The sequence below is a fragment of the Meriones unguiculatus genome, chromosome 3 (assembly GCF_030254825.1).
Source record: "Meriones unguiculatus strain TT.TT164.6M chromosome 3, Bangor_MerUng_6.1, whole genome shotgun sequence".
Lineage (NCBI taxonomy): Eukaryota > Metazoa > Chordata > Mammalia > Rodentia > Muridae > Meriones > Meriones unguiculatus.
The window spans coordinates 180,744,887-180,756,971 of NC_083351.1; the positions used below are offsets into that span (position 1 = coordinate 180,744,887).

Sequence of the window (12,085 nt, forward strand, 5' to 3'; positions counted from 1 at the left end):
TTTGACCTTGAGGTGTTTGGGTTGTTTTTTGTTTTGTTTTGTTTTTTGTTTTTTTCCAAAAGCAAGAAGGCTGAGTGTCTGGTTCGTGTTTGTACCAGTCTCCAGGAAACATAGCCTTCATCATTTTAAGAATAAAAGCCTTCTTTATTCCCCTTCTCAGGAAAGTTGGGAGAGACCTAGGCAGTTTCCAGAACTGTCCAAGACTCTAGATTATATCTGCCTGGGCTAGGAAGAGGGCCTGCATGCCAAACATGACCACTTCCTTACTGCCTTTTGTGGGTTTACTCCATAGTCCCAAGAGAGTGTTTCTCCTCCACCTGGTATTATGTAACACCAGGAAAATAAAAGAATGTGAAGCTTAGAGCTCACTGTTAGAAACACTTTGAGTGCTGAGGCTCAGAGTGCCAACAGGATTCAGCTTTCTTATTAATGTCTGGCTTCTGTCCACAAATTCATTTTTATTTTGCTAGATATTCCAGGACTTGCAAAGTCTGGCTTTTTAAGCATTTTGTTTTATTTGACTTGGTTTACCTTTTTGAGACTGGGTCTCTTTATGTAGCTCAGGCTAGCCTGAAACTTATGACCTACCAAGGTTTACAGGTCTGTATCATGACCTGCCTCAAGTTAATCTTTTAGGTGAGTTTTTGTTAGAGAAGATAGTTTTTCTGATAGTTCTTAGGGGTGGGCTGAATGAATTAGAATAGGAAGAAAGCTATTTGTATGAACATGTATGCTTAGATACAAGAAAGAAGGACAGAGAGAACAGCAGGGCTACCCAACATTGTAGACTTTACACTGTAGAGTGTCCCGTTTCCCCCACCTGACCGTATCCATCAGGACACCTCTAAAGACAGATTCTCCTAAGAAGCTGAGTAGAAACAGACTTCTTAACAAAGTTATATGAACTAAAATCTGCAATGTGTTTTGTTATGTTTTTGTCAGTTCTTAGACTGTTTTGTATTTCCTTAAAAATACAAGAAGTTGTCTACACTAGGAGCTTAGGAACTTCCACATACCTGATGTTAACTTCCTTCACTGCATTTTCCAATACAAAGGTGATTTTCAAATATGAGTCCTATTTGAATTATATTAAAGAAAACTAGATTAATCTGAATTGGCAATGACGTAAATAAAAGTACTGTATCTCTGTTCTTTCTACCTACTTATAAGAAGCTCAGTAACAGAACAATATTGCAAGTAGGTTTTTACCACATTGTAAGTTAAGAGTCAAGGATTTTTTGTTTGTTTGTTTGTTTTTCAGTTCTATTCATGTTTTGCTAGTTCTTCTTTATAAATAATGTATGAACCTGATAAAATAATAGAGGATAAGGAGCAAAGGGAAAGTTGAGTTTTAGCATAGAATTACCATATACCCATAGTGTGCCCAAACAGAAACCCACTGGATCAATGCTTTATTGCAGAGATTTTAAGTTCCGCCTCTTATTCATCACCACTTGGTCCACTAATTGCTTTATAATGGAGAACTTGATTCCATAAAATGTACTCCAGCTGCTTTGTGGACCTTGAACCGGGTTCTTAGAAAGAGGTGGTGAGGGTGGAGCTACATTACAGAAAACAGTTCTTAGAGAGCAAGTTGCTGTGAGTTTGAGAAGCATAAATAAATCAAACAGAAAAGCCCAGCTCCAGGTTACTAAGGGGTCAAACTATTCAGATTGTGAACTAAGGCCAGACAGTCTCATGTGCTTCTGAGTTCTGACTACTCTTTCTCCTGTCAGTATCCATTTTTATTATAGAATGAACTAAACTTGGGTCAACTTAAAGCTATAAAAGGAAAACTAACAATACCAGTTTGCCTCCTATGAATAGAATTTATTTTCTAGAGGGAATGAGTTAAGTGTGTTATATATGTATATATGTGTATGTATATATACATATAGTCAGTTATCCAAACACATGACACATCACTGAAAAACTAAGATGACAAAAAAAATTATAAACTGACATTTACTTTTATGATTAAAATTTCAGGGGACTAGAAAAATGGCTCAGCAGTTAAGAGCACGGGCTGTTCTTACAAAGGACCCAAAAAATCATGCAATAAAAGTGAATAAAGATACAAAATTTAAAAATAAACACTTTTTTTGCCATGCTGGTGATGGATTGCAAGGCCTCACCTGTGCTAGGCAAGTGCTTTGCCACTGAGCTATAACTCCAGCCCTTATTTATTATGTTTTCAAAATAATTTCTGAGTTCTTCCTGCTATATATTCTATTAATATTATATATTGAATCTACTTATCTGAATTTGGCTTGACATAGTTGTGTGGGGATTTTCCTAATTTCACCCTTTCACTGTTAGGGTCAAACCCAGGGCCCCATGCTAAGCAAATGATGCTTCACTGAGCTACAGTCCTCGAGCAAGTTTGGTGAGCACAAGGTTGTAGTCTGAGCTACACTGTATGCTGGTTTCCCCCAGTCTGTAACCTCCCAGGCAGACCTCACTGGGCAAGCCTTGCAGAAGGCTCCCATTACAGAGTCCATTGTCCACTACAAGAAACACAGCAGCTTGTCTTCCTGCTCTCTAGTGCATTTGAGTGGAATGTATCCTACATGAGTGACACTGCAAAACAGGTGCATAGTTTAAAGCTCTTCTTGAGCTTTGAAGGAATGAATTCCTGGGTCACTGAGCTGCCTCAAGAGTTTTTTATATTTACCATTGAATAGCTCTCTCTAGTTGGTACATGGGGCTTGAACAAAAGGAAACCTCCAAGTCTTCAAATATTGTTACTAAAAACAGTATTGTCATAGTTTGAAGAAATCAAGGGTGTGGAGCGCAAGTAGTTGGTGGTGCTGTGTTCCTCCTTTTTAAAGAGTACATGTCAGGAAGTGTTTGCTCAGTTTCTCCTTCAACTCTTTCGTCTTTAAGGAAAGACTGTGTGGTTCATTTCTTTATCTCCCTCAGCCTCTTAGAAATGACAGTACCCAGGGCTGGAGAGATGGCTCGGTGATTAAGAGCACACTGTCTGCTCTTCCAAAGGACCCAATTCCAAAGGTTCAATTCCCAGCACTCACATGGCAGCTCACAACTGTCTGTAACCTCACTTCCAAGGGATCTGACACCTTCACACTAATGCACATAAAATAATAAGATAGAAATGACAGTACCCAATAAAATGTCCCCAGCCTCTCCATGGCATGGATTCCTGTTGATAATATGGAATGAAATTATCTTCAATGCCTTTCTAATGTTCCCATTTTCCAGCCTTACAGTGGAAGGAAACAAAATTTGTAACTTATGTTTGTGAATCTTTATTAGTCGTTCTGGCTTCTTTTATCCTGATGCCATTTGCCATTTCATCAGAATCATAGGTTATAACCAATAATCCCACCATTTCATCATAATTTCCTCTCTAAAGGAAAACTGCTGACTGCTAGCCAATTGTCCCATCGTTGACACTTGTGGGCTATTATATCTTCTGTTATTTGTTGTTTATTTATAAAAATTTCCTGAGTAAAACCGCTTAATGCCATAACAATGGTGTTAGGGGAACTAGATGATTGTCTATAATGCTAACGCAGGGTCCAGCATAACAGTTACTGAAATTCACAGTGGAACTCTGATTTTGCCTGTGTGGTGACATTTGTAAGCCTGCTGTCAGAGTCATGGGGTAGGGAGAGATGGCTGTGTTCTTGAGTTAGACATACAACTTTTTAGCTTTAAACTTCCTACTTGAGGTGCATCTCTTCCTCACATCTCAGTGATGTCCTGCTGTCCTGCTTATTTCCTCCATAGCTGAGGACATCATGAAATTATTGTTTACTTCACTGTTGCTCTCCTTATCAGGTACTTTGCTTTATTTGAGGTGGAGCTACAGGTACTTAGCTTCCAGCATGGGTCCACGATAGGAACTTGATCGAATGAATAATCAGAAGCATACTCAGACTCAAGTCCTTAAATGCCCAGAAGTTCTTTTTCCTTTTAAGAGAGGGTCTCACTATGTAGTCCAAGCTTGCCTCAAACTCTGATTCTTTCTTCCTGCTCCTCCTGAGTGCTGAGATTACAGGTGTGCACCACCATCCCCTGCTCCTGTTTTGAACTCCTTCTGCACACTGGAGTTGAGGGACACAGAAAAAGATTTTAGGAGCTAGACAGGTGGCTCAGGGGTTCAACAAACTTGCTGTTTTGCAGAAGGCTGAGAGAAGACAGGTCTTCATCCTGGCGGGTGGGGGAAGCACAAGCCTTTAATCCAGCAGAGGCAGATGTATCCGAGTCTACAGCCTGCTCTACAGAGTGAGTTCCAGGACAGCCAGGGCTACACAGAGACACCCTATCTTGAAAACCCCGAAAGAAGAAAAAGGAAATGCAGGTTTTATGGAAAACCTGCACATACAGCCCAACTTCCTAATCCCCTGCCCACACAACAACTATGGGAGTTTCTGCCCCTGACTCACGTTTACCTCTGCAGTAAAGCATTAATGTGGTGCAAGATACAAGGCTGAATATGAAGTATCTAAACCTAATTTAATAGAAACCATCCAATTTCCAATTTATACCTTGTTTTTCATGCTCTTAACTCTAATGTCCTGATGGGACCGAAACTGTGTCTAATGTCTGGGTACACTACTTGCCTGAGGCAACAACAGACTTTTCTTCAGATATAAATGAGCTCAAAGCTGATTGTCTCTAAGCCTGAGTAGAACCTGAATGTCCTGGTTAAACACAGACCATCCCAATTAGGAAAATTATCTGAAGTCCTGGCTTTTTATCTACTGGTGTTTATGATCAGAAAGCCTTCTATTACATTTTGTTATTGGCTTCCACTTATACACTATTTCAAATTATCTATTTCCTGTGATCTGAAGAAGCTGCTTTTCTCTACATTATATTTAAATTGAACACACATTAAACTTGTGTCTTAGAGGAGTAATTCTACAGAGTAAGGAATAAGTGGCTCAAGCCTTCAGTACAAGCCCTTTGTGCTTCTTCTCAAAGGTGATCCTTAGTCCAAGTTCCTCTGTGTCTGGGAGAGGGTTTGTTCATTGAACAAAATTCTGTTTAGACAAAGTAGTTACTGAAAATACTATGTTCTTAATATATATAATTGTTTTTTTGAAAGACTTTTCTGCTGACTGTCATCTTTTTCTGGAAAACTGGATCCTTCGGACCATATGGGGATGAACCATATGGGGATGAACCATATGGAGATGAACCACATGGACCACAACAGTACCATGCCACCTCACCATCACCCGACCACTTCGGCCTCACACAATCATGGTGGAGGACACAGCATGAAGATGGTAAATGTCACAGAGGACAGCACAGGCCCTTGCCCACACACGTGGAAAATAGAAACATGGAATTTTAGTACTGGGAGGTTACCCAAGAGAGAAACCAAAGCAGACCCCCCCCCCGCAAGTCTCGTGATTTACCATTATTTGTGTGGCAGGACTGTTAAAAACCAAGTGACACCAGAACCAAGATTCTCTAGAACTCTTTCTTCTATGATCCTTTCTTTTAAAATCCATCCTTTCCTGGATTAAATCCTAGTGTTGTGTTTGATGTAGAAAAGAGAAAGGCATGAGATGGTGTGGTGGGGGACGCTTTTAGCACCAAGGTAGTAAAGCTGCCCACTGCTTCAAGTATTTCTTCTTCTCTAGACATGTTGCTTTTAACTGTTCTAAGTCTCTTTGCCAGAGAGTCCCATTAGGATCTTCAGTCTTCTAACTGACTTGCTTTGGTTTTCTGGCAGCCTATGACCTTCTACTTTGGCTTTAAGGATGTGAACCTATTGTTTTCCGGTTTGGTAATCAACACACCTGGAGGTGAGTAACCATCAGATAATCTTTGAAGATGACAATGAGAGGTGTTAACATGGATTTGGAAAGCCAGCACCTCTTTCTGTCCTATCACTGGGTCAATATGGCTGGGTCATAACTAGCACCATCCCTAGTCCCAATCAGAAGGTGGATGGATGCATACATGTTTGATCCTCTGGTGAGCTTCCTTTAATTAATGTGTGTGCTTTGGAGCACTGAAAATAATTAAAATGCCAGGTAAAGATCTTTTGCAATCCAATTCTCATTTGCTAAGCTATTGGTCCTAGGCCTAAGATTATAAGCATGTTCAAATACCACAGTGTAACCCTAGGTTAAAAACTGTTGATATTAGCAGGTATGGCAGCATACCATCCCAGCAGTTGAGAGGCAAAGGCGGAGGATCTTTGTGAATTCAAGGCCAGTTTGTCTACATAGAGAGTTCAAAGATAGCCATGACTACATAGATACTTTAGGATAGCATAGAGGCTAACCTCCAAGGGGGGGGGAGTGTTGATCTCATAACTGCCTGTTTACAGATAGCTTCATATAATAGAGATAGCTTGTTCTGAATCTCACAGAGCTAAAAGAAGTCCATACTTTTTATAACTCTCCAAACCAGTGCTTTCTCTGTTGCATTAAACTTTGGTTTCCATGTTCCTGATGCTCGGATTTCATCGAATCCCTCTTTGTTTTAAAGTAGCTGTCACTTATCTATCATGTATTGGTGTGCTTTACATTTAAATTGCAATTGCATGAGTATAATGGTCACTTAAACTGCTTTAGGTACCAAACTTATTTCTGAAATAAACCAATTTGCTTTTGGGAAAGGAAGGGGAAACATAGTTCAAGTAGTAAGTTAAATTTAAGTCAGTCCTATAACTACATTCATCTTATCAATTCTTCACTATATATATATATATATATACATATAAATACATATATATGTATATATATACACACACACACACACATCTCTGCTCCAATGAGTAGGTAAAAAGGCAACCATTCAGTTTAGTCACAAGCTGAGACTAATGCTTTTTCTGTTTGGTTTGTTTGGAAATAGTTGCTTGCCATGAGCTCAGGCTAACTGTGCATTCATACTCTTCTGCCTCAGCCTCCCGAGGACTGGGATCACAGGCCTGTGCCACTGTGCCTAGCAGCGTGCTCACTAACGGTTTTGACTGTACCATTATCTCCTTCCTTCTTTTCTTCTCCCTTCCCCTCCCCTCTCCTTTCCTGTCCTTTCTTTTTCCCCAGAGATGGCTGGAGCTTTTGTGGCAGTGTTTTTACTAGCAATGTTTTATGAAGGACTCAAGATAGCCCGAGAGGGTCTGCTGCGAAAGTCTCAAGTCAGCATTCGCTACAATTCCATGCCTGTCCCAGGACCAAATGGAACCATTCTTATGGAGACACACAAAACTGTTGGGTAAGAAAATGAAACAGAGCCAAAGGAAAACTCTAAGGAGCTCTTACTAACGTAACAAAGCAGATATTCTTTCTTCCTGAGCTAATGATTCTATGTTACTTCAGAAGTTCCAGGTTGTGGTTATGGGACTTGGGGTCCTGCAAAGGCACATGCACCTTTATTCTAAGTTGCAAGTGTTTGTCACTTTGAAAGAAGTTTAACAACATCAAGTTTTTAAAATATCTGCTATATAGTAATGGACATTTTAAGAATATAGAGTTAAGCTATAAAAGAATGGCAGAATGTAACTGATTCCTTTCTGTCAAAAGTTATATCTAGCCAGACATGATGTATGCCTGTGATCCCAGCACTTGAAGAAGGCTGGACAATCAGAATCAAGGTCATCCTTGGCTACACAGTGAGTTTGAGACCAGCTTGGGCTCATGAGAACCTGTCTCAAGGACAATCAACAGTTTTACTGTGCGAGCACGCAAGCAATTGAGGCAATGCTAAAAGCTGTAGTTGCTCTCCTGAGCTGCAGAATCCCATGTCTGACTTTCCTATCTGTTTACTCCTCAGGCAGCAGATGCTGAGCTTCCCCCACCTCCTGCAGACGGTGCTGCACATCATCCAGGTGGTCATCAGCTACTTCCTCATGCTTATCTTCATGACCTACAATGGGTACCTGTGCATTGCAGTAGCAGCAGGGGCTGGGACAGGATACTTCCTCTTCAGCTGGAAGAAGGCAGTGGTAGTGGACATCACAGAGCATTGCCATTAACATCAGACTCCACATGTGGCCTTACCAATCGCTGTAGGAAGCATCTTGGGACTGGAATATATGATTCCCTCTCCAGTCATCCCTTCTCTTTCCTGTCTCTTTAAACACACACACCTACTGAATAGAGGCATAGTTGACAGTCTCTGAATAGTGTTTTTTTTTTTTTTTTTCAGTAAGGTGAAACTGACTTTTCTCTTGAGAAGCCACCTCTGAGATGTCTTCTCCTTCATCATCCTGAGCCTTGTCTAATCTAGGTAGCTTCCCAGTTAATGACTTGGTTATCTGCTTCTTTTTACTTTTCTGTTTTGGGGTTTTTCTTTCTGTGCATTTTTGTTTTAAACAGATAATATGTATTTTTGGTGGGTGGAGTTCTAGGTCAGTGATGGAAAGGGATTTTGACTTCAAACAAGGTTAAAGGCAATTAGGGAAATCTCACCCAACCGGAACTTAAATTTCACACTAGAAGATAAGCTCTAATCTCAACTCAGTAAGTGGGAAACACACTGTGCCTTTCTCTAGGTATGATGTGTTACAATGAAATTCTTGTCGTGTGTGGTGAGTGGTTAGGGACTAAATACAGGCCTAGAGTTTGTGGAGTATGTATTCTTCCTCACTCACCAACTTGTGTTCCCACTAAACATTTTGATTAAAATGAACTTACCAATCAAAACAAAACAGGACAATCATTTTAAGACAACAGAAATAGAGATTGTTAAATAAAACTATTTTACTTTGACTCAGTACCTTAGTTTGTCCCAGCTGAACAAGAATTGTATTGCTTTTATACCTATTGTTTTTGTGTGTCTCCTAAAACCAATGATTTTCAAACTTTAGAGTACTTCAGAATCACCCAGAGGGCTTGTTAAGACCCTGCTTGGTGGACCTCAATCACAGAACCACCAAATCTGGCATTTCTAAATTCCTAGGTGATGTTTCTATTGACAGTCCAGAGGATTACCCTAAGAGTCTTTGCATTAAACTAGCAAAGTTGCACCTAGAAGGGACAGAGGGTGGGACTACCTGATATAAGGCATAAGCATCTGACTTGCTGGTTGGAAGGTGGTATCTCTTGGGCACATGCCACATCTAAATGTTGCTGGTCAATACTTAATCATTCCCCAAACATTTATTCAGTCCCAGATACCCTTTATGTGTACTCATACACAAACGTGTGTGGGATTCCAGCCAAAGTACACTTAGCATATATGAAGTCTCTAGTCCTGACTTTTAAAGATCTGAGGGTCCTTGGAAGTCATTTCAAGGCCAAGAGACCTTGATCTGCAGTGTAAGTCAGCCAGTCAATAGGGCAGAAAAGCAAAAACCCAGCTCTCTGGGTCATGTTCTGTCAATAGCCAGATTCTTCTCCATGTGCACTATGTGGGCCTCTTATCATCTGCTTGACCACCTTTATTATTTGAGGATTTATGTAGATCACAGTGGCCAAACCTTTTTCTCAATAAAGAGTCCCAATGGATGTTCAGTCAATCTTTTGTCTATATGCAGGCTTGTTCCCAAACTACCTCTTTAAAGTGATTCTTCCTATGCTGGTCTTTAAGCCCTGCCCTCTTTGGTGCTAAATCCAGTTGTGCCTCAAAGCAGAGGAAACAAACCTGCTATCTTGTTGGCCCTTTGTCTTGAAGTTTGTACTTTCTCTGTGAGTGCCAATTAAATAGGGGAGAACAAGGTATGTGTATTTTGGTGGCTTTGAACCAAGAGGGAATTTAAGCCTATTGAATGGAGACTAAAAACCTAAGAAACCAACTTTAGAACTTTGCTTTTCTTATTCATTCCGCTGTGCTGGTTTTTTGCACTACACAGTGAATGACAGGTACGGACAGAGCCCAATATCAAGGTGCAAATAGCTTGCTGTCCTCTCAGAAGGCAAGGAAACCGGGGAGGATACAGAAACCACACTTTGTGTTGACCCTCGTGCTCTCTAGCAATCTCCAGATGAGCTACAATAAAACAACTTCCAGGGACTGAGGTGCAGATCAGAGTGGATCGTTTACCTGATGTATGCTAGGCCCTGTGCTTAACCCACAACACCCTAAAAATAAAGCATAAACTATCAGAAACAGGACCTTATCAATGAGGTGAGAAGAAACAAGGCTAGTTAGGACAAGGTGCTATGAATCTGAAATAAGAGAAACCTCACTTTGACATGGTTCTTTAGGGTAGCTTCAGGTTAGAAATAGTCTACCGCACAACCTAAACTTGAGATCCCTGAACTAGGTTGCTGGAGAATGTGGTTAGTGCAGAATAGAGGTAAGCTGAAGTCCCGTCCTCTTGAACTTTAATTCCCAGCCTTTGTGTTTATTTTATCTTAAGGTCTCCTTTCTTTTGTGGGAAGACATCTGAATTTCTTTAGCCCCTGCCCCACTTTTCCCTTTCTGTCTTATCTCCCAAAGATCTCTCTCGGCTTCCTGATGCATTAGGCACTGCTACTGCCGTGGTTATAATTACCTAACTAGAACTTGGCATTTACAAACCAGGTAGAGATCCCAAGTTTGCTTCAAGAATTTCTATAAAACTGGTGAAGGACTAGCTTCCCCAGAGTTACAGATCCTAGGTACTAACTCGAGTCCAAGACGGATGAACACTCAACACATTGCCCACACATAGAACCTCAAAATTCAACAATTTTCTTCACTACCCCTATGGCAGGGTTGTCCCAAACTCCCTTTCCTTATTAGAATCAAGAGTGGAGCAGGGTGTACGTGTCATTTAACCTTGAGCCTGCCCTTTCCAGCCACCTCAGAAGATACATCTAAGTGACAAGTCTGCATTTGATGTAATGCCTTAATCACTAGGTTTACGTTCATGTTGACTGTTTCAGAGACTGTAAGCTCCCGGAGAGCAGGATTGCTGTAATGGGGATATTTTAAGTGTTGTGTGAAAGAGAACAAAATAAATACCTTGATTTTGTGATTATACATGTCTACAGAAAGTAGTGTCCAAATAAGCTTATCTTTTTGCAGTCTCTGGAGATTTCCATGGGTTCTAGGATGTCTTCAATGTCATGGCCTTGGTCTCACCTCACTACTGAAAAAGCTGAGCTAGTGCCTGCTAGATCAACATGATCTCATGCACAGGGCATGGTATCTTCATGAAGCTACAAGTTCTCAGTATAGGAGGGATTCTTCGTTCAAAAGCTAACATTTGCCTCCTTTCATCCATAATTCATAATTCATGTATGTATGCCACTAGGCAGGAGCACTGGGCTTCCATAAGGTTCACTGCTGAACTTTTGCCTATTCCTGTAGTAGTGGCAAAGTGTTGCTGTTATTAGTCTTGCCACTGGCCCCACAGGGCATCATTATTTGCCACTCCTGCAATCTTTCAGTATGCTGTGATAAACATGGCCTTTGGGGACAGTGGGCTCAAATCTGTGCTTTACTACTCGGAACACCTATTATAACCATTTCTAAGCCTTAGTTTTCTTGTTATAAAAAGGCAGCTGACCTCAGTGGTTAAAAGCACTGACTGCTCTTCCAGAGAACCTGGGTTCAATTCACAACTGTCTGCAACTCCTGTTCCAGGGGATCCGACACCCTCACATACATACAGTCAAATGCCAATGTACAGAAATAAAAATAAATAAATTAAAAAAAATAAAAAGGCAGTTGAAAGCTGGAGAGATGACTCAGAGGTTAAGAGCACTGGCTGCTCTTCCATAGGGTCCTGAGGTCAATTCCCAACAACCACATGGTAGCTTATAACCATCTTTAATGACTTCTGGTGTCCTCTTGGCATGCAGGCAAAACACTGTATACCTAATAAATAAAAATAAATCTTAAAAAGAAAAAAGGCAGTTGATAGTCAGGTATGGTGATGCATACCTGCCATTCTAGTATTTGTCAAATTGAGGCAGGAAGATCATGAGGAAAGATCACTGGACTACCTAGTGAAATGTCTTCAGTTTGGGGGTTCAAGGGAACACAAGGGGATTTTCCTTTTGGGCAAGAAGTTTATTAAGAGTTATTAACACCATAAAAATAGACAGCAGCATGACAGATTCTGAGAGCTTAGGCCCAACACTAGTCAGTCTATCTCTGATTCTTTGTGGCAGGGAGAAGGGAGGGAATTCTAAAGAAAGGTATCACTCAAAATATAGGGGAA

General features: G+C 40.6%; 1 protein-coding gene across 2 annotated transcripts in view; it reads left to right on the forward strand.

The window, feature by feature from the left end:
- Slc31a1 (solute carrier family 31 member 1) overlaps nucleotides 1–10,897 on the forward strand; it is a 29,751-nt gene extending 18,854 nt beyond the window's left edge. Inside the window, exons 1-5 of one of the 2 annotated variants that reach the window (XM_060381157.1) lie at nucleotides 4,139–4,251; nucleotides 5,078–5,261; nucleotides 5,714–5,786; nucleotides 7,038–7,206; nucleotides 7,765–10,897. In XM_060381157.1, the coding sequence (XP_060237140.1) occupies nucleotides 5,130–5,261; nucleotides 5,714–5,786; nucleotides 7,038–7,206; nucleotides 7,765–7,966 (576 nt within the window). In that variant the 5' untranslated portion in view covers nucleotides 4,139–4,251; nucleotides 5,078–5,129 and the 3' untranslated portion in view covers nucleotides 7,967–10,897. Of the gene's footprint in view, nucleotides 1–4,138; nucleotides 4,252–5,077; nucleotides 5,262–5,713; nucleotides 5,787–7,037; nucleotides 7,207–7,764 lie in introns of those variants that run through there. The other variant, XM_021648832.2, reaches the window with a different exon arrangement.
- The last annotated feature ends 1,188 nt before the right edge of the window (nucleotides 10,898–12,085 follow it).